This window comes from Rhea pennata, unplaced genomic scaffold, assembly GCF_028389875.1.
Source record: "Rhea pennata isolate bPtePen1 unplaced genomic scaffold, bPtePen1.pri scaffold_44, whole genome shotgun sequence".
In the NCBI taxonomy this organism is placed as follows: domain Eukaryota; kingdom Metazoa; phylum Chordata; class Aves; order Rheiformes; family Rheidae; genus Rhea; species Rhea pennata.
In genome coordinates this window covers 265,870-286,398 of record NW_026907683.1, presented here as the reverse complement: position 1 = coordinate 286,398, position 20,529 = coordinate 265,870, and the positions used below count along the sequence as shown (strand labels likewise).

General features: G+C 54.3%; 1 protein-coding gene across 1 annotated transcript in view; it reads left to right on the top strand.

The window, feature by feature from the left end:
- The window catches only part of LOC134154789 (E3 ubiquitin-protein ligase Topors-like), a 60,060-nt gene extending 39,790 nt beyond the window's left edge, over positions 1-20,270 (top strand). The window contains exons 3-5 of the mRNA XM_062601447.1: positions 15,674-16,929; positions 19,389-19,561; positions 20,217-20,270. Of these exons, the coding sequence (XP_062457431.1) occupies positions 15,674-16,929; positions 19,389-19,561; positions 20,217-20,270 (1,483 nt within the window). The remainder of the gene's footprint in view (positions 1-15,673; positions 16,930-19,388; positions 19,562-20,216) is intronic.
- Positions 20,271-20,529: the final 259 nt, after the last annotated feature.

The following is a 20,529-nucleotide window of genomic DNA, read 5'->3' as shown; positions in this document are numbered from 1 at the left end:
AGGTATGTCCTTGCAGGCTGCCAGGCAGAGCATGCAGTCAGCCTGCAGGCAGGCAGACACCTCCTGCTCCTTGCCAGTACTTCCCACCTGCTCCTCGGCAGCTCCGGGGAGTCAGGCAGAGACTTTCAAAGCCATCATCATGGTCATCTCTGCACCTTTGCGAGGACACGTGCAGAAGCCCGTCAGCCCTGTGCGTTGGGCAGCCGAGGCAGCCTGTGCCTTTGGTGGGAGCAAGCTGGGCTCCGGCTGTGCTGCACTGCTGCGTGCAGCTGCCGCTGGCCACCTGTGGGCAGAAGGACTCACAGGGTGGAGGCGGTTGACTTGGTCCGAGTGGCTGGTGAAGAGCAGGAAACCTGAGGGCCGTGTGCAAGGGAAGCTCTGGCTGCATGCGGCCTGGCTGAGCTGGGCCCAGAGCTACTCTCTGCCCCTCAGCACAGAGCTGATGGGCTCCATGGGGGCCTTGGAGCATGCAGGTTGCTGTGCTTTGTCCCAGGGAAAGTCCCGAGGACCGGCAAGAAATTCCCCCCTGGCCACAGCAGCTCCTGCCTGCCTCTTCCACCCCAGCTCCTTTGCCAAACCAGCTGCCTGCTCTCCGGGCAGCTCCCATGCCTGCTGCCTGCCCCTGCCTCCAGCCGCATGGCTCACCTTGCCCCTGCGCTCCGGCGTGCCTGGCAGTGCGTGTGCAGCCTGGCAGCAGACGTTTGCTGCTGCTCCTCATCCCTCTGCAGGATCCTCTGCTGGGGTCCTGCTGCTCTGGCCCCAAGGGCAGCTGCTGCCTCCTCAGGGAGTGGCTCTCCTCAGAGGGAGGACCGTGGGGGCTCTGTTCACAGCAGGGACACAGTCCCCATGGAGACAGCCCCATCACCATGGCCTTGGAGGCACCATGCCACCAATATCACAAAGCCCTGCTTTTCACCGTGGCAACACCCCTCACCAAGCCCCGGGGATCGCTGGGGGCACCCCCAGCACAACGCCTTGGCAGTCCCCATGGGCACACCCATCCCCATGGCCTTGCCTCCAAGCCTCTGCTTTCAGCTTTGGAGCCTGCCTGGCAGCTGACAGCTGGGCAGCACCACCAAGTTGCCTCTCTCCACCCCTGCACTCCATGCCCCTTGCACAGGCTGCCCTTCTTCAGGCACTCCAGAGCACACAGCCACTCCAAGGACACCCCTTGCTCTGCCTGCTAATCCTCCCGGCACCATCCGGCACCTTTCCTTGCCATCCGAGGCCATCTCTTCCTTACTCACTTATCTTACAGTTACCCTCTCCTCCAAGTTGCTGGTGCTAGAAGGCTCTCCTCTCCAGCTTGCCCAGCTGATTCACCCTTACCAGCTGCAGCCCACAGCCAAGCTGGGCTAAGAGAGGGGCTGGGGACCTGCCCCAGGGAAAGCGGGGCTGTCTGCAGGGGCACCGGGGCGCTGGCTGCCTCCTGCCTCCAGCCTAGAGACACCACAAGCACCGCTGCAGCCACGGCCTCTCCTCACAGCTGGGATGGTGCTGAGAAACTGGCACCACAGCTGGCACCGAGCCACGGGGCTGTTAGGAGAAAGGGTGCAAGAGCCGGGGACTCCCAGGGGCTGGAGGTGGCCCAGGCCGGGCCGGGCCTTCCTTACCGCTGCGGCCACACGGCCGGGCCGCGGCGGCTCTGGCTGCCCCACGCACACGGCCGCTCGCTCTTCCCAGCCCGCGGCCCTCGGCCCCGGCACGGCAGCTCCTGGCGCTGCGGCTAAAGGCTCTGGGAGGCCCCGGGCCGGGAGATGCTGCCCCGCGGCAGCATCCTCCTCTCACCCCCTACCTGCCCACAGGGCCCTGCCAGCCCCACCCATCACCGCCCTCCTCTGGGCCACTGCGCATGCTCCGCCCTGACCGGCCACGCCCCCAACTCTTTGCCACGCCCCTCTTGGTCCCTCCCCTTGGCTCCCCTGCCCCCCTCCCACCCAGCCCCTGCACAGCGCATGCGCACTGCTGCCTCCCTCCCACCCCTCCCTGGGGTCCCGCCCCGCGAGGTCACGTCCAACGGGAGCTATTGGAGGAGTGAGGGGTGGGAGGGTCTGTGGTGCAGGGGGCGTTACTTCCAGCTGTGGAGGCGGGGCCTGTGTTTCCCTGGCTGCTGGTGCTGGTGCGTGGGGAAACGCTGCTGCCGGGCGCTGCTGCCGCAGGGCCCGCTCTGCCCCGGGGCCTGGGCGAGTCTGCAGGAGGGGACGGGGGGGAGGGATGGGAGAGAAACCTCTGTGCTGCGCTGGGGGCAGCTGCTGCCCGTGAGCATCCCGGGGACACAGCAGGGGGTTTTCAGCCCGCGCTGTGGCCTGGCGGGTGCCGAGAAGCCCTGAGCTGTGAGAGCTGCAGCACTAGTGACCGCGCAGGCAGCAGGGCAGGAGGGAGAGGAACAGAGCAGCTGCTGCCTGTGCTGCTTCTGCCCCGGGATGTTCTCCCCTCCTGGAAAGCTGAAACACCCTGGGTGTGTGTGGGGGAAACTTGGTGAAAGCAGATAGGCAGGAGCTGCTGTTGTAGTGTGCTGGGGCAGTGCAGTATTCAGTTTTCTCGATCAACCTGTGAAAATTTGATTTATTTTCAGCTTTAAGTTACAAACGTTAGCAGTCTGTCCTCTGCAGTAATGAGGAAAGAAGATGGCTGTGAAAAAAAGCACGGCCTGAGCCCTGAGGTACGTACATGTAGAGCTCTAGTGCTGTTTTGGTATCTTCCTCTTGTCCTCCTTTTGCTAAGGAGGAAAGGAAAAAGATGGCCATAAATGGGCTCTGTCCTTGCTAGAGCAAGGAGAAGGATGTGAACACACCCTTGCATGGAGAGCTATTTCGAAGAGCTTACAGGTCAGACCCCGTTGTTACTGTTTATTTCTATTGACCCCGGTGTCCTTATTCCTTTTTCCCAGGCCCTTGGTTAAACGTACATTTTAAAGCCAGAGCATAAGGTGTGCATTGCTGTTGGAGACAGAGGAATCTAAGCAGAGATAGAATTCTTTTTCTTGCGCCTGTGCTGTGGCCAGCCGTGTTCCCTGGCTGCGGCTGCTTTAGCAAATCCAAGCTCTCTCCATTCATTCCTGAGTATGAAGAGAAGATGGCTCTTCCCGTCTGGTCAAACTACTTCTGACCCCCAGAGTGTTTGATAAGGGCAGAACAAGGTCTCCCACATGGTGAGTGCTCTCCTAAAACTGGAGAAAGATGTGCTTCTGTTCAACAGTAGGTATTGCTACTACAGCCAGGTATTTAAACTGTCGTGGTCCCTGAATGTCACCTTGAGCAGGCTGTAGTGTTCTTTCTCTCTGCTGGCAGGCAGATGCTGGCCAGTTGTGACTGAAGAGAGCTTGGCACAAACTTGTGTCTTGCTCAAAGTTGACCTGGGGGACACAGAAATCATAAAAATCATAGAACCACAGAATAGGAAGGGTTGGAAGGGACCTCTGGAGATCATCTAGTCCAACCCCCCTTCTCCAGCAGGGTCACCTAGAGCATGTTAGAGAGGGTTGCATCCAGGCAGGTTTTGAATATCTCCAGAGAAGGAAAAAGATTCTGCCCTTATCACATGGGACAACTGAAAAGAGTTTGTCCCTGTCCCCTTGCCACCCTCCCTTCAATACTGAAGACATTGATAACATCCCCCCTCAGGCTTCTCTTCCCCAGGCTAAAGAGGCCCAGCTCTCACAGCCGTTCCTCACAGGGCAGACTTTGAGCGTCTCTCTCTGCTGGATTCTGACCCATGCTTGCCCACCTTGCGGTCACTCCTGGTAGGTAATAGCAGCTGGACAGTGTGCATTTAGAAGTATAGCAACTGGTGCATAGGTGAAAATCCATTCCAAATTATATACTCAGGCAAATGGGGACTATCAAAATGTAAAAGTACCATTGAGACTGATGTTACCTCCTGCCTCCTGGGCACAGAAGCAAGACCATCCTAGCAGGGAACTGTACTATTTTAACACAGTGAAAAGACCTAAAAAATTAAATCAGTTAATGCGTGCACTGTTCCCAAGTGTGGGTGTCATCTCTGCCACCCTTGAAATCATTCAAAATGCTGCTCTTAATTGCCTCAAAAAATCTAAAAGTAGAAGCGAAGTCTTTCTCTCCATTAGTCCTCTAGAATCGCTGGGCTTTAGATTACCTAGTGGCCACACAGAGGGGAGTGTGTGTGTTGGCATACACTGTCTGTGTTTTTTATGGAAACAAATAAAAACAAGTATTATGCAAACATCATTCAATGACATGTGCGTACCTTCCATCGAGTAGCCAAAGAGCAGTAACTGCTTAATTTCCTAGCAACAGAACTGGTCATGGTTGTGGTCATGGCTGCCAGGTCTGGGAGTGTGGACCAGATGTATTTTAATAATTTTAACATTAATCCTGGCAGTAGGAACGGTGCTTTTCTCTTGTCTCATGCATGGGTCAAATCTGCCTCTCCATGTGTAAGGAGATATCGGTGTAGACCAGCGTAATATTGAAAGGTGGTATGCATGAAATGAAAGGAGGGAATGTTAAGGGAATTTCCACTGTCCTCTAGTTTAGCAGAAAAAAGAACATAGAAACTCATGTACCCTGCAAGCAGAACATCTTATCTGACTTCGCCTTAGGCCTGTTCTTGTACAAAGTTGAAGATCTGCAAAGAAGCCAGGTTAATCCAGCCAGCAGTACAAAAGTTGTTCCAAGGTACCAGCAGAAGAGGTGCAAAATCAGCTCATGAAGAAGATGGACCATATGAGGCTGTCACGGAACTCTCTTGTACTGTAACACAGCAAGAGGATGGGTAGAAGTAAAAATTGTGGATCGATCTGGCTGGTTATGTAAATTAAAGTATTGAACATGTAACAATTAACTATTGCTTAAAAGTTGTAACAAAAAGCTGCTTGTGGCCCCTTCTTGTGCTGCCAGACAAGAGGCAGCTTATTGCTAGCAATAAAAATTAAAAAAACTTAAAAATCTGACTCCAGCTGCTCATTACTGGTGCCTGTGAATGCACAAACGAGAACAGGTAATTTTGACACCATAACCCGCTTCCTGCTCACACAGTACCTCTGCCCTTCAACAGTTTTCATCCCCTGCCCAGCAGTTTTGCGGCCTCATGTCCCAGCAGGACCTCTGGCTCACGTGTTCCTATTCCCATCACGTTCATTTTCTCTCTTTCCCACCCAGGCCCCTCAGACTTCTCTTGGCTCTCCCACTGGTGGGATCTCTGAGTGGAAGACCGTTTTCCCGACCTCCGGACGTCTCTCCTGCCTTGTGCTGACACATTCACTTCAGTGCAGGAGCAGGCCCTGCACAAACCTCCCAGCTCGCCAGACTCGAGCAACGCACTTGTGGGTGAAAAGGCTCCCTGCACTTGTGAATAGGGGCTGTCTGGTTTGTCAAGGAACTCTGCTCGGGAGGATCTAACAGCTGAGTAGGAAGGCTGAAAGCAATGTAGGAAAAAAACAGGCTTGGGGGAAATGTGAGGAAAGGTTATTGAAATTCTTTTTTACTCAGCAATATTGCCTGCCTCCTGGAGGCTGGGTTACAAAAAGCACTTAAGGTGTGCCTTACTCTGCTTCTTTACTGGCACGTCCTTTCCAAAGTCTATCAGCAGGTGTTACGTAGTTAAGCCTTGTTCTTGGCGCATACTCACTGTTAAAAGGTATGGCCTTCTCCTAGAGCAGGCAGCAGATTGCTGAGCACATCACCATTTCTATTCTGATTACAACACCCTGGGGTGAATTCGGGGCTGAATTTCTGTACTTGCGCACAGCTGTACAGGGATCCTTCACAACATCTCTTGCCCCTCTCCACCCTAGTTGTGTCCTGATCCAGCTGAGCAGTCCAAAGGACTTGGAAGGATAACCATTTTCCCTTCGGAAAGGGAAACCTTAATGGCAGCCCCGATGAGGACACCTCCGGGAGGCTGGGGGATCAACAGTGTTAGGACCAGCACCCAGCACAAGCCATACACTTTACTAGGGCTAAAATATAATCAGTCAGGGTTATAGAAGGCTCTCTCTTCTGCCCTGTGTCATCTTCCAAGAAAGAGAAGAAAGAGCATCCTGAGCAGCCACAAATGAAACCCAAGAGTTTCCCAAAACATCTCCTGGCTGTGTCTTCACTGGCCTCTTGATGTGCTGGGAACCTTCTTGTGCCTCCCCTGCTCACGGGAAATGCTCTTTTCTGCTACCAGGAACTGACCCGGGAAACCCAGAGGGAAAAGGGAAAATTCCCCTCCTCACAACAGATGAGAGTGTGCAGGGTTGTTCAATTCAGCACTGCCTACAAGAGCACAGGACATATAGTTCAGACTTCTCCCTGCTGCTCAGTCCCAATGTTCAAAAAAAGAAAAAAATCCTCACAAGTCCAGAAGTACCTACAATGGCTGGATTTGTTTTATTCAAAGTTGAAAAATACCAGCTGCCAACAACAGCATGGCAATGAGGTGGCCAGGGGGTTTACAGTGATGCACTGCTAATCTGTTCTGCACCATGCACACGGGCTCAATCAACATCCTCATCAAAGATGCTCCTGTTCCTGACTCAAGACCAGCCCGGAAGGAGTCTTTGGGGGCAGTGGGTGGTCTGCAGTCACTGTCCCCACAGGCAAGCATTTTCAAGGTCATTCTCAAAGCTGCCCAAGCAATCACCTGCTTCTCCCCACTCCTCTCACTTGAGCTCAGTCACAACAAAAGCCAAACATCTCTGGAGGGTACATCCCTGGGTCGGCAGACCTGCTGGTGCCTGGGACATGCATGCTGCTATGGGACATCCTTTCTGGACCACATGGGATGGCCAGAGAAGCTGAAGAGCAGCACGGAGGATGCATGTGTGTCTTGTTGAAGCTGAGCTGAGCTGAGCTGTGCCATCCCCCTCCCTGATACAAAGGACAGACAAGGACCAGCATGTATCCATTTTGAGTGGTCATGTCTGTACATCTCCCTCCTGAATGGGGAGAAGGGAGGGTGCAGTGCTGTGGGGCAGCCAAAGAGGCCAGTTGAGTCCCTGCTCCTGTGACTGTGTGGGAATGTGGGAGCACTTCAGAGCTCTGCCTGCTGTGCAGACAGCTCTGCCAGAGACCCCTGTGGCATTGTTAGACCTTTATCTGCCCGGAGCACAACCTCAGCTGAGTGGGCAGTGCTCTTCCTCCAGTCTATGCTCAATCCTTGGCCTGACTTTTTGGCCGGAGAGAAGCTGAGACTGGAGACGGAGCAGGATGTCCTGTGTCACAGATGTAGCTGAGCTCCTGCTGGGACAGCAGGGTTGCTGCAGCAGCAGAACTTCTTCCCCTGTGCAGAGACAGGAGCTGCAAGGTGCTGCAGTTGGGCTGGCCCTGGCAGCCTGATGGATGAGAACATTTGGGTAAGAAAACTGGAAGGGCGGGGGGATGCAGACATTTGTGCCGTGAGCTGGCACAGAGAACAAAAAGTTCAGGAGATGTAGAAAAACCCAGTACATTTGTAGAGCAAAACTGAGTACCAGTCTCTGATCTGAGGCTCCTGTGAAGCCAAGGTTTTACAGTCAGGTTTCACCCTGCCTGCTACATCCCAGGGGAGTCACTGCGATTCTGCTGTGCCTTGGGCCCTTTCAGCAGGAAGGAGCTGATGCAGAGGAATATTCATTAGGGGTCCCAGGCAGATCTCTCTGTGCTCTTTCTCTTCCACAACACAGCCTGCTTTTTCTTTCCCTTTTACACCTCTCATTCCAAGCACCAGCTCCAAGAAATCTTTGGGAAATTAATCACAGCCAGGGATTCTGCATTTTTAACCATTTGCCCTTCCAAAAAGGAAACCTTAATGGCAGCCCTACAGAGGACACCTCAGGGAGGCTGGGTCCAAAGAGATCCATCCCTTCATGGCCTCCAGCACTTCACCTCAAGTCTTCAGCAGCTGCCACTGGCTTGGGAACAAGCGTCTCTCCTGGTTTAAACAATGTCGTGCTTTATAAGGAACACCCTAGCAGAAACCTGAGCCCTTTGAAGGGACATCCCTAACAAGGAGAGGTGCCTGTGGAAAACAACATCGTGATACAGACCTCTGGAAAACATCCTCACAGGCTGATAACTGGAACCACCCAATCAGTGGTCTAGGTGCCTTCAGGGTGTCTCCAGGCTGCTAAGGGCATTGCAGCATCAGCTGTGGCCCCCTGAAAAAACACAGTATGCAGTTATACAAAGATACACAGGCTTGGAGTGACTGGGTTCAGCTACTGTCAACAGAGGCTCTTTTTCTGCAGAATCCAATGACATGCATGTACCTGAGAAAGAGTCATCACTAGGATCGGAGCTGCTCCAGCCTCTAGGGTGAAGCGAAAAATCTGAAATATCACCATTACAACACAGGGTGTCCTAATTCACCAGCAGTGGACTAAGGCTACTCCTCAAGTCCTCATTTTCTATGGCAATGTCAGCCTCCTGCTTTCCTCGGCCTGAATTTGCTCTGCCCTCTTCCCTTTTACGGGCAGTGTTGGTGACAGGCCTAACTGGTTCCCTGATAGAATAAAAGCAAGCTTCAGCACAGCGTATTTGTTGGTATGAATCACGAGGCCAATTAAAAAACTTGAGAGCAGAAATCTCAACAGGACTGCTGACAGCTCACTTTGCATTCCACAGCACTAGAGCTCTGAATTGCTAAGAGCAGCCATCCACCAATACATGGGGAAAATAACGCAGTTTACCCTTCTCTCTTCTTCAGCAGCAAAGGGACTACTCCCACCAAGACTACCCTCGCCACTAGCACACCGGAGATGACTTCAGAAGCTATTACAATGCGTTTGTGTAGATCTTTATGAGCTGAAGCCTCCACTTTCTTCTTCTTACCCCACCTGGAGGAGAAATACTACCATTCTGCACACTAGAGTGGCAGACTCTGCATTACTCCTCACCTAATGGTGCCTCCAGATTTCCCAGGCAAGCTGAGGAGTTAACATGTCTGCCTGAGAGAAAACCCTGCAGCTGCAACGTTTTCTAGGTTCCACGAGGAACAGCGGGAACTCCCAGCTCCCTGCCAAGGAAGGCACTCCCAGCTCAGCACCCTAAGCCCAGCTCACAGAGGCAGGCTCTCTTGTGCTCCTGCTCTCTTGCTCAGGGACATTGGGGGCCCTGGCTGCAGAGAGGCACAGTTGCAGCTGGAACAGTACCAGCTGCACTTCCCAGCCCAGCAGTCACTGTGTGCTCCGGCTTCCCTAACACACAGGCATCACCTCACCTTCCTCCTCTCACAGCTCTTCCAGGGAACACTTGAATGCATCCAGGTTCCAGCACTGCTCTCTGGGGACTTTTGCATCCCCGCACCAAAGGCATGCAGCTAAGTGCGGGAAGCCCAGAAATAATCGTTACACCTACAAGCTGGTCCTCTAGCCTTGGCCAACAGAAAAATGCCCTTTAGGTCTCAGAGGTTCCCCTGAAAATGTATGTGAGGATCAAGAGAGACACGTATCGTGGGCTTTCACCACTATATTCCTCCTACAAGCAGCACCATTGCTGCACTCACAGAATCTTCCAAAATATGCACACTACCTTTCCGTCAAGAGCAGGCTGCTCTACTAGACTCAGGAGAGAACTAGAACTCACACGGTGCTTTCCGAGGTTCGATTTGATGAGACCAAAGCGACACACCTGGGCTTCAGAATTAAAAGCACCAAACACAACAAGAGTCTTGCACGGGGTCTCCTTCTCCTGTCTCACTGCACATGACGGTCCCCTTGCAGTTACACAGACTGCAACAACATCTGCCCCAGTAAATCACAAACAGCAATAATCGCCACATACCAGAGATGAAAGGCCGCTCCAAACAGCCACTGCTGGCTGGTCTTCCTATCTCCTAAGGAAGGAGCCCAGAGGCACACAAGCAGTTAGAGGTATTACACCAGCTGACAAGGGACAGCAATTACCTGGCATCCCTCTTCCTTCCATAGGCTTGGCTCCTCTATTGGAGACAAGCAGTCTGTGACTGCCTCCTTTCCAAAACATCTCCTCTTCCACAGTCTCATTATCTGTCCCTTTAGAAAGAAAGAAAGGAAAGGTGAAAGCAAGGGAAGTCTTTAGAAAGCAAGGAACTGTGAGCAGACCTAAGTGGGACCTCATCAGGAACACAGGAGGCAATACTTCCCAAAGGGCTTGAAGACCAAAACTTCTGTCCTTGGTGGTCCAGCTAGCCCACTAGCCCAAACAATGTTTCATGTGCGGAGAAAAAGGTAAGGGCACAACATCTTCCAAGAAACTGGTGCAGACAGCAAAACCAGACAGGCTGGATGATGAGAAACTTGCATGTGCTCTTCCTGCTCACATGCCAATTTTTGGCATTTTGGTGGGGGCAGTTGTAAGAGGCCACTGAATCATAGAATGGTAAGGTTGGAAGGAACCTCTGGAGGTCATCTATTCCAACCCTCAGCATAGCCCATACAGGGATTGAACCCGCGACCTTGGCATTAGCAGCACCACACTCTAAACAACTGAGCTAAACCTGCCCCCCAAGGATTCACATCACAGAGGACAGGAAAAAAGGGGCAGGCATTTCAGCTGGGGACAAAATCCTTCTGAGAAGCAAGTCCCATCATGCCAGGGAGCTTATCAGAAATTCCCCCTGCACTATTTTCCTCACAGCTTCTGAAAATCCCACAGAATATTCAGATGCTTTATCTAGGAAGCTTCTCTCCGAGGATCTTCAGAGAAAGTAGTAAGTTACATTTCAAAGAATACAACACGAAAACAGAAAGGTTTCTTTGTGCATGGAAATCCATGGAGACCATTAACCCACAGGATCCCTCCCAGGCTTTGAATTCAGGAGCCACCTGAGAGGCAGGGTCACAAGTGTCTACAGGCACATCTACAACCAAATACAAATGAGAAGGTACCAGTGTTTTTTTCCGAAATGATACAAACTGCAGGGAAGGCGAGTGGATCATGTCACTCCACAGGATGTACATGTGGGTCTAGATTCTCAAAGTTGCAGAGTGGGGCAGGTGCCCTTTCAACTGGAACCGGCACCTCCCCAAATCCTGCATTGATGCAGGATTTTACATCCCTCAAAGATCAGCTGCCCCAGCAGCCTGGCCCTTGGTGCAATGTCCCTGACAAGGAGGTCTCTAATGGGATACCAAAGAAGCCACAGCTGGAGAGGCAGCATTTTGACCCAGCACACAAAACAGACCCTTTACACTTGCCTTGTACAAGAGCCCGTTGTACAATTGGTATGAATCTGGGCTTCATACCAAAGATGTTTGCTGGGTAGCCTGGATTCATCTGGAGGGCAGACAACTATTACAAGAGAAAAGACGATTTGTGCCAGTATTGAATAGCCACACCTCACCTGTGCAATTCAGACCTCTCTCCAAAACCTCAGCTAGCTGAGAATCTGCAGAAGCCTCCCTCCAGCCACATCTGCAACTGGAGAAGAGATTTCCTTCACTTACGTATTCAGATAGATGGCTTTGGAGTCACAAAAGTGATCCCATAACATCAAAAGCTGCTTCATTCAGGGAAAAAAGTATTAACTACTTGCCTGTAGCGTTCTGCTGAGAGGCCAAAACCTCGTCCAGACGAAAGGCTGGGAAAGCTTCTCCTACAGGCACATCTGCAATCAGAGAGGAGATTGGTTTTGCTTCTCTGTCATGGCAGACATCTTTTGAGCTACCATCCAGATTACAGCACAGAAAAAAAATGCTTGTTTAAAAAATCTTGTCCCTGGCAGCAAATAAAACCTGACTCCTTACCCCTGGGGTCCTGCAGAGGCTCTCAAACCTCATCCAGCTGAGCAGCCACATGTGCAGCATCCACAGGCACATCTGTAAGCCCCGAGGCACTGCCATAGACTGCTGGAGGGCTGCAGCAGAGCCAGCAACAGCTGTACCCATCTATGGCACAGCTCGGGGCAGCAGCAGGTTTGCAGGCAAAGCCAGTGCTGGGCTTGGCCAAGCTTTCCTCTGCCAGCCTCTTCAGGCTGTCTCCTGCCGCACCAGCTCCCAAAAAGGCCCCGTGGGCCCCATGTCCCCTCCTGCCCTGCACCTCCACACTACCTTCCCACCACCTGCCTGCTGCAGGGGCCTATATTGGCTCCAGCACCAGCCCTGGCACCAGCACCAGTGGTGCTGCCAGCCAGGCCAGCGGTGCTGCTGTCTCCGTGCTGTCTGTCCACCCTATGTGGGCCCAGCGCTCCCTGCGGAGCAGCCTGGGCATCTTGGGCACACAGAGACCCTTTCAAAGGTGAGAGAGTGCAGCCTTGCAAGGACCTAGGCTAAAACGTTCAGCTCCCATAGACACAATCTGTGAGGGCCCCACGCACTTCTGTGGGCAGAGCTCTGGCAAGGAATCCCTCCCTCGAACCTTGCATGTTGCCTGTAGTTCATCTCCCGCACAACCCCCCTCCACCAAGCATAGGAGCTGGGGAGGGGATGTTGTTGTTGAAGACCAAGGCAAAGAAGGCACCGAGGATCTCACCTTTACCTGCCTCTGCTCTCTATCTCTCCTGCTAGGGAGCTTTCTCTTTCCTAAGGCCATGCCCATGTGCCTGGGCAACACTTCTAAACTCTTCCTCTGTAGCCTTCTCCCTTCTCCCTGCTCCTATCCCCCACATGCTGTCTTTTTGCCTTCTAACTGCATCAGGAATTCGCTGTTTAGCAGCAGTGGTCTCCTGCTGTGCCCGTTCTCCTGAGCACAGGGCTGCACTCTTCTGGCACTTGGAGGCAGCTGCTTTTAAAGGCTTGCCAGCTTCCCTGCTCTCCTTCCCCCTTCAGAGCTGCCTCCCATGACATGCCCCCCACCAGCTGCCTCAAGGAGGTGAAGTCTGCTCTCTCAAAGGCCACATCTCTACAGTTGATACTGTCCTTCCCCATTGCCCTCAGCATCTTGAACCTCCAGGACTGCATGGCGACTACAGGCACCAGCACCTGCCCACCAGCATCCTGGGCTGCATTAGGAGGGCAGTCACCTCCACATGATTCTTCTCCTCTCCTCAGACCCAGTGAGGCCACACCTGGACTACTGTGTGCAGTTCTGCCCTCCCCAGTACAGGAAAGACATGGCCATACTGCAGCAAGTCCAGCAAAGGGCCATGAAGATGATTACGGGACTGCAGCATCATATGCGGAGAGTCTGAGAGAGCTGGGAGTGGTCAGCATGGAGAAAAGAAGTCTTGGGGGGAATCTGATCAATGTGTTTCAATAGCCGATGGGAGGGAGTACAGCGGTTGGAGGCCCACTCTTCTCCCTGGGCCCAGTGACAGGACAAGAGGCAATGGGCACAAACTGGCATCTAGGAAATTCTCTTGAAACACAAGGGACAGGTTTTTCACTCAGAGGGGGTGGTCAAACACTGCCCAGGTCACCCAGAGAGGCTGTGGGGTCTCTGTTGGTGGAGATATTGAACACCTGACTGAACGCGACCCCAAGCAACCTGCTCTAGCTGACCCCCACCCTCTGCCGTTCCGTGGTTCCATGACCCTGAGGTTGTTGATGTTCAAATCTCGGAACAAGCCTGAGTTCTCCCAGGCAGAGAGGACGCCACGCAGCAAGCTAGAAAGCTTCCTGGTCTTCAGAGGTATACAGGCAGTGCATTAAGAGAGAGCCAACAGGTAAATCTTCCTTTAAAAAGCAGAATCACCCAGAACTCACTGAGATCAAGGGCAGGTCCTCGCCACCTCCCTCTGCTCTGCAGGAAGCATGTCTGCTTGCCCTTAGATTGTTCTCGGTAGTTCTGCGTATCCCGCCCCACTTTCGCGCCTCAGCTATACATTACCTGACACCTCCATCCCCACCCCTGCCCCCTCCACAGGCAGCTCTGTCTGACGAATGCTTCCCTTCCTCCTTCAGAAATGCTGGGCAATTCCACAGATTCATCCCGTATTTCTGCCTCTCCTCATGTTACCTCTGACGACTTCTCTGAATTCCAGATCGGTTGCGGCCTTATTTACACGGTTTGAGGTACCAAGCCACAGGTCGGATTTTCCCCTAACTGCAGCCTGTTCCCTTCACAGCCACACGCACATACACACAGGGCCCTCCAGCCTGACAGCACCGCGCGGAGAGCGCACCCGAACCCTTGGAGGAGCCGAGACGCACCTGCGTTCCACACGCGCACTGCCCCCAGCAGAGAAGCCCATGGAGGTGGGTGCCATCCGCTCTCACTGAGCAGCCCACAACTGACGGGACACGCGGAGCGACGGGGCTTGCTCTTATCGTGCTGAGAGAGGCCATCACACTGCCGCCTGCCACCAAAGTCCCCGCCCTGCCCACTGTGAAGACACTGTCAGCTTGGGGAAGCTGCAGGGTCAGGAGAGGCCCCCGTCCTCTCCTCCGGCTCATCACCTCTCCACCCTGCCTTGAAAAGAGCAGGGTCCAGAGCTGCCAGGGACACGGGGTGTTGCTGAATTCTGCTGCCTTTGGCTGGATGGCAGCGCGGAGGGGCTCTCTCTCTGCCCAAAGAAATAACATTGCTCCCTGACAGAGAACTCACGTGTCTGGGTCTGAACCTTCAACCAGACAGCTCAGGAAGCACCCTGAAAGCTGTGGAAAAGCGCAAAGATCCAGGAAGGCTTGCCAAAGGTGTCCAAGCCCTGGCACCATGTCCTTTCCCAAAGGAACACTGGTCCTGTGGTCAGGGCGTCCTCTCTGTGCAGCTCAGGGCACCCTTGTGATGGCACCTCTGAGCTTCTGGGGCTGCTCTGCTCTCCGTGCAGCTCCCCAGGGGCAGAGTCCTGCCCAGCTTAGCTCACCCCCAGGCTGCTGATGAGCCTGTGTGCAAGACACAGCAGGAGCTCCGCTCACGCATGCCACTCTCACGGGGGCTGGGATGTTTTGGGGCTAGCAGCAGCCCAGGGTGCTCAATTCCAAAGGTGCCTTCTGTCTTTCCCATACTCCCACTGGGCTCACTGAGCTGACAGAAAGGCTGTGCATCTATGGCCAGTGCTCTGTGGGCACCAAGAGGCTGCAGGGGTCTCTGGAAACACTCAGGCACCTCGCTGCCTCTTCCTCAGTGCCCACCGGCAGCTCTGAGCTGCACCTGGCAATGTCCCGCAGGCTAGGCTAGGCAAGGAAGGGGTGATGGAGAGTGGGCTTTGGGGAAGTGCTGAGTCCCAAGCAGCACAGCAATGCTTTTGAAGAGGAGAAGCAGAAAGGGCTGCGCTGAGGCTGGGTACCCAAGAATGGCAAGGCCGCCCGTCGTCCCCAGGCACAGTATGTTGGTTCCCCAGGTACCTGGCTGCTCCCAGTTCATCAAGGAAGAGTTGCTCTGAGGCATGACTGAATGCACGTGCCCACAGCCTTCCGTGTTCGGCTGATGAAAGTGGTATTGGTACAAACAGGCCTCTCCTCTTTCTGAGGAAGGAGGCAGAGAGCTTCTGCACATCCTAGGCAGTTCCTGAGCCTGAACATTTTGCAATGCCTTTCCTTGCTCTCTTCCTTAGTTGGCAGGAGCTTGACCCACAACACCTCCCTTTTTGAGGGCACCCAGGCCTTCCAGGTTATTAGCCCACCAGCGCCCACATTCTTTTGTCTCAGCCCCAAAGGTGCCTCCTCTGAGTTTCGGTGTGTGCCAATGGTTCTTCTGCACCCCCGCCTGCACCCTAGTCCAGCCCCCACATCACCCTCACAGTCTTCCTGACAAAGGGAATGATCTTGGCCTCTCTTTCTTCAGCAGAGCACAGCAGCAGCAGTTGAGGTACCTGCCATGGATGGTAGTTCCTCATCCTCAGCTCTCCCCAGCCCTCTGCAGCACACCACACCAACACCAGCAGCTCCAGATGCTACATGTCCCATCTGTCTGGACACCTTAGACGACGTTGCCTACGTGAAACCCTGCTTCCACAAGTTCTGCTTTGGTTGTGTGCTCCGCTGGTCGAAAACAAAGGCCGAATGCCCCCTCTGCAAGCAGGTTTTCCAGTCTATTCTGCACACAGTGCTGGCAGAAGATGACTACCAGGAGTATGTCGTGAGGCCTCCCAAAGATAGCTCTGGTGCCAGGCGGCCGCGACAGAGAGCTCCTCGGCACCCTGCCACCAGGAGGCACCGTCGCCCTGCAGCTCACCCGCAGCAGCAGTCTCCTGCTCCTCAGATGCCATCCTCTGCCCAGGATGGCAGCAGCCTGGAGGGGCCTCCAAGCCACAGCAGGCAGAGGCAGAGAGCCGGAGGGCTGCGGGAGCCAAGCCAGAGGCTGTCTCTGCACAGGCAGGCCAATGCTGAGAGCAGACCTCAGAGACATGTGCCAGCGACAGAGGAGGAGATGCTGAACTTCCGCCACACTCTGTACCGCACAGGGATGCGTGTGCAAAGGGTTCCCCATGGCGGCCACCCCCAAGACATCTCCGCAGAGTTCTTCTCCCGCAATCCGGACAGCATTCAGAGGTTGCTGCCCTGGCTCCAGCGCGAACTGAGAGTCCTCTTTGGAGTCCACCAGTCACTGATCACCATCACGGAGCTCATCGTCCTGACAAACCTCAGGAGGTATGACCTGGACAGTCAGGCCTTTGCTGACGACTTAGAGCTGCTGCTGCTGAGTCGCACCAGGCATTTCGTCCACGAGCTCATCAGCTTTGCCCAGTGCTCATGCAGCATGGAGACCTACGACCAGCAGGCCATATATGATTGCCACTCTCACAGCCAGCACGAAGGAGGCCCCTCAGCATCATTAAGCCCAGCAGCTGCTGCGGGTACAGCCACGACTCCAGGGCCAGCCCAGAGTCCATCCCCAGCTGGCAGCCCTGGCTATACAATGCTTCCTGTCACCTCGTATGCAGGCCCCCGTGACATTGCCACAGCCACACAATCTCACCAAGATCTACAGACAAACTCTGACAACAGGGCAGCTCAAGCAGGAGGAGAAGCCCAGAGACAGTTGCCGGCTCCTGCCAACCCCCAGGACAGTGACTCCTCGTCAGACAGCTGTGTCCTTGTGGGATATTGGAAGCCCTCGGCAGAGAGAAGCCCTGAATGCATTGTGCTCTCCTCAGACTCGGAGCACTCAGCCCCAGCAGAGGAAGGTGACACGGGGCAGAAAGAGCAGCCACTCCACACACCCAGCTGCAGCCACAGCAAAGCCAGGGCAGGCAGCTCGCTAGTCTCTGCCATGCCAAACCAAACTAGCTGGAGCCACCCCAGCTGCTACCCTGCTGCCTCCAGGGAGGAGAGAGAGCTCCAGCAGGGGCACATGGAGGACACGGCTGCTTGCGCTGTGCAGGGCTGCAGCCACGTCCCCTTTGCTGATGGCAGGGACAGGCAGCGCTCACCCGGGAGGCCCCGGCTGCCCACCAAGAGGAAGGCAAGCAGCTCTGAGGCCTGTGTCCAGCCCAGCAAGAGGCACACATGGCCTCAGCAGTAGGAGGGAGAGTGGGACTGCCCAGCAGACAGTCAGCAAGCAGAGATGAGAGCAGTCCAAGAAGCCTGGGGAGATGAGGACTACAAAAGAACACCAAAGCAAGTGGAAAGGGGGCTGGAGTGCTGCACTCTGAGGGCTGTCTTCAGCACGATGAGCTCTGATAGTCAGTTGGTGAGTAGTATCATCCTTGGTGGAGGGGGAACTGCAATGCTAGGGGCAAAGACTTGTTAAGGTCCTTCTCAATGAGCTGAAGAAGGGCGTGAAGGGCTCCTGGGGAAACCTTGGAGCACGAGCTGGGCTAGGCACTGGCAGGTGCAGAGCCCGCACACATGACCACGTCTGTCTGTCCCCACAGCTGTTAGTCGAAGAGCTGGCTGTCTAAAAGTACCTTTGGCAGGACACTGCAGCACCAGGTTTATAGAAAGACCAGCGCAATGCAGCTGGGTGCCATGACAAATGCTGAGCAGAGGGAACGTGTCAGAACATCCCCATGCTGGGGATTCAGGGAGACCCTGAGGAGTCCCAGTGAGACAGTTTTCTCGTTGTCTGTGCCCTTTACACTAGTCTAAGAGATGAACGCCAACACCACTCCAGATACAGCATCTGGGCCCTGCAACATGGGCTCTCCTACTGCAGGATTTGTGTTTTCAATGGACACAGACCACTACTGTGCTGTCCAGGAGCCCCAGACGGACACGTGAGGATCGATGGCAGAGAGCAGTAAAAGGCTGTGCCAGAGAGCAGCTGAGCACTGACAGAGCAGGTCCTGTCTGGAAGCAAAGTCCCACAGCTGTGCGATGTCCCCAACATCTCCCTCCTCCATACCGGAGCTGACTTCTAAGAGGTTCCTCAGCATGACTCACTTGCCTCCTGTCACCCTCTGCTCTCCCTCAGCAGGCAAAGGAACGACACCCTGATTCCTGTCCTTCCCTGCTTTGTCTGGTGTTCCTGCTGGTGCCTTGTTTGTAGGAGCTCTGCACAGCCATTGGAAGCTGGACAGAGGCAGGTAAGTGCGGTGGGAGAATTATGTGCACTGAGCTGCTTCAGGTAGGAATGGTTTGGATTGGGGTTTGGGTTTAGATTGCCTCCACGTTTTGCTCCTTTCACTCTCACCCCACCTGCCCATGGTATTTTATCTCCTTGTGTGTTTTAATTCTTCCCCTTTGTGCTGTTGCTGTGCAGTGCAAGCCACGGTGTTGGAGCGGGAGCTACCTTCCAGGTAAGAAGCTGGCACTGGCTCTCTTCAGCAGTGCTCTTGCTCTTGTTCATTTCAACTCCCTTAAGCCATGTGGCATGGGAGCTGCTGGAGAGCTACAAGAGCTCTGGACACAAGAAGATTGCCTTCAGTTGCCTCGCTCTCCTCTGCTTGGAGGCAGAGCTAGCAGCACCAGGACATGACAACTTCACAACCCCACTTGGAAGCTTCTTTTAAGCAGCAGGAAGATCACCTCCGGGAGGTGCATCACCTCAGCACGTCCAATGGCTCCTGCGAACTGGGCTGCAGCCCTGGTGAGTATGGCTTTGGCTGTGGGAGTTGGCAGGGCTGAGCAATGCAGGCTCTGGCACTCTCTCCCCAGGGCCCCTGCAATGAGGTGAGGAAATGCATGGCATCTCTGATGTCTCCTCCCAGGGCCACCCTGCAGATCTGCAAGAGCAGATCACGCTGCCTGACCCCTGCTCATCTTTCTCACAGGCACTTCCCCACCCCCATGCTCCCGGTGTCACCTCAGCACAAGGCTGGGGGGAAGCTTCCAGCATGAGCCCTTGTGCTGTTATGACGGAGAGCAGGCAGGTTGCTGAGAGCAGTGGGCAGGAGAGAGGCTGGTGCCAGATCAGGTGCAGACAGGAGCGTTGGCAGCTGGGCTGTAGGAGGGGCGGCCTGGGGAAAGCAGAGTGAGCTGCTGGGGGATGAGGGCTTCGTGATGGCGTGCCTGGCTTCAGGTCGCAGGTGGACAATTCCAACTGTTTGCTTTCCTGTCTCCTGCCCAGCACCATCTTTCCATGCCATCTGCGTGGCTCCTCAGGGCTTCTGTCTCCCTTCTATGACTCACACGTGCTTTGTGCTGGGGACGATGAAGTGTGTCCCATGTGAGTGAACGCTGACCTGTCCGGTTCTTCTCCCAGCCTGCATTGCATCACCCACCTCGCGCACGGTGAAGTGCAAGGTGCTCTTGAGGTGCGTGAACAAAAGGCCATGGGCTGATAGGATGCGGCTGGAGAGACCCTGCAGAATGAGTCCATATTTCCCACTGCCAGCGACATTCCTGCGCATTCCACACCACAAGTTTCATGGGCAGGTACTTTGCAGAGCCCTAACCTTCCCACACAAGGATTTGGGCATGACTACGTTGGGAGGGGGTACATCCATTTGTGATGTTGCACAGCTTTGGGGACCAGGCACTCTCCCCACATCGTCATGCAGTGCCCCACAGCCTGGCTCAGAGGAGCTCATCTCTTTGCCTTTAGGGTGGTGGAAACGGACGGCACTAGGAGACCAGGCCCAAGACGCTGTGGCTGAACTACTTGCTGGAATATTGTTCCCATTTACCATAGAAGGGAATAGGGGAGTGCCAGTATGTACCTTTAGCGTCTCAGTAGGGTACTGGATTCTTGGTCTTCAGGGCCATCAGAGTTCAAAAGAGTAAGTGGTATGCAGAAAAGAGAGGGGGGCAGATGACAGCCTCCGTTTCCAGTTTGATGCATGTACCACTGTTGGCTCGACCCAATTTACCTCTGAAAGTGGCCAGCTTACTGGTGGAAGTGCCAGCAGAATAAAACAACTTAGCTCCCTAGCTTTGGTGAATGAATTTAATTGACGTTCCATTTCCAAAGGGGACCTGAGAAGCATAAAACTCTCAGCTCCTTGGCACACCACTTGTGCTTGCAGGATGGGCAGCCTCACCTCAGTCTGACAGGCAGCGGGGTAAACTCTCCAGGGGGTCTGTCTCCCAGCAAGTTTTGGAGCCTCTAGAGAGCCCTGTGGATCTCAAGGCGGACAAGGCCTAGTGCACCTTGTGTCTTCAGCTGTGGGCTTGTGGAGTAGCGGAACGACACTTTGGCAGCTGCTGCTTCTCTGCAATGATGGTAAATGGAGCACAAAGAGAGTCATCCACAGGCAGACGTCTGCATCACAAGGGTCTAAGGCTGCACAGGATGAATGCAGCACTCGCTGGGGGGTGATGTTAGCTTTCCCAGGGAGATTTGTGCCCTTTTTCTCTTCTGCTCTCCCACCAGGAATGATGCCAAAGAGAAACCTTCAAGTGGC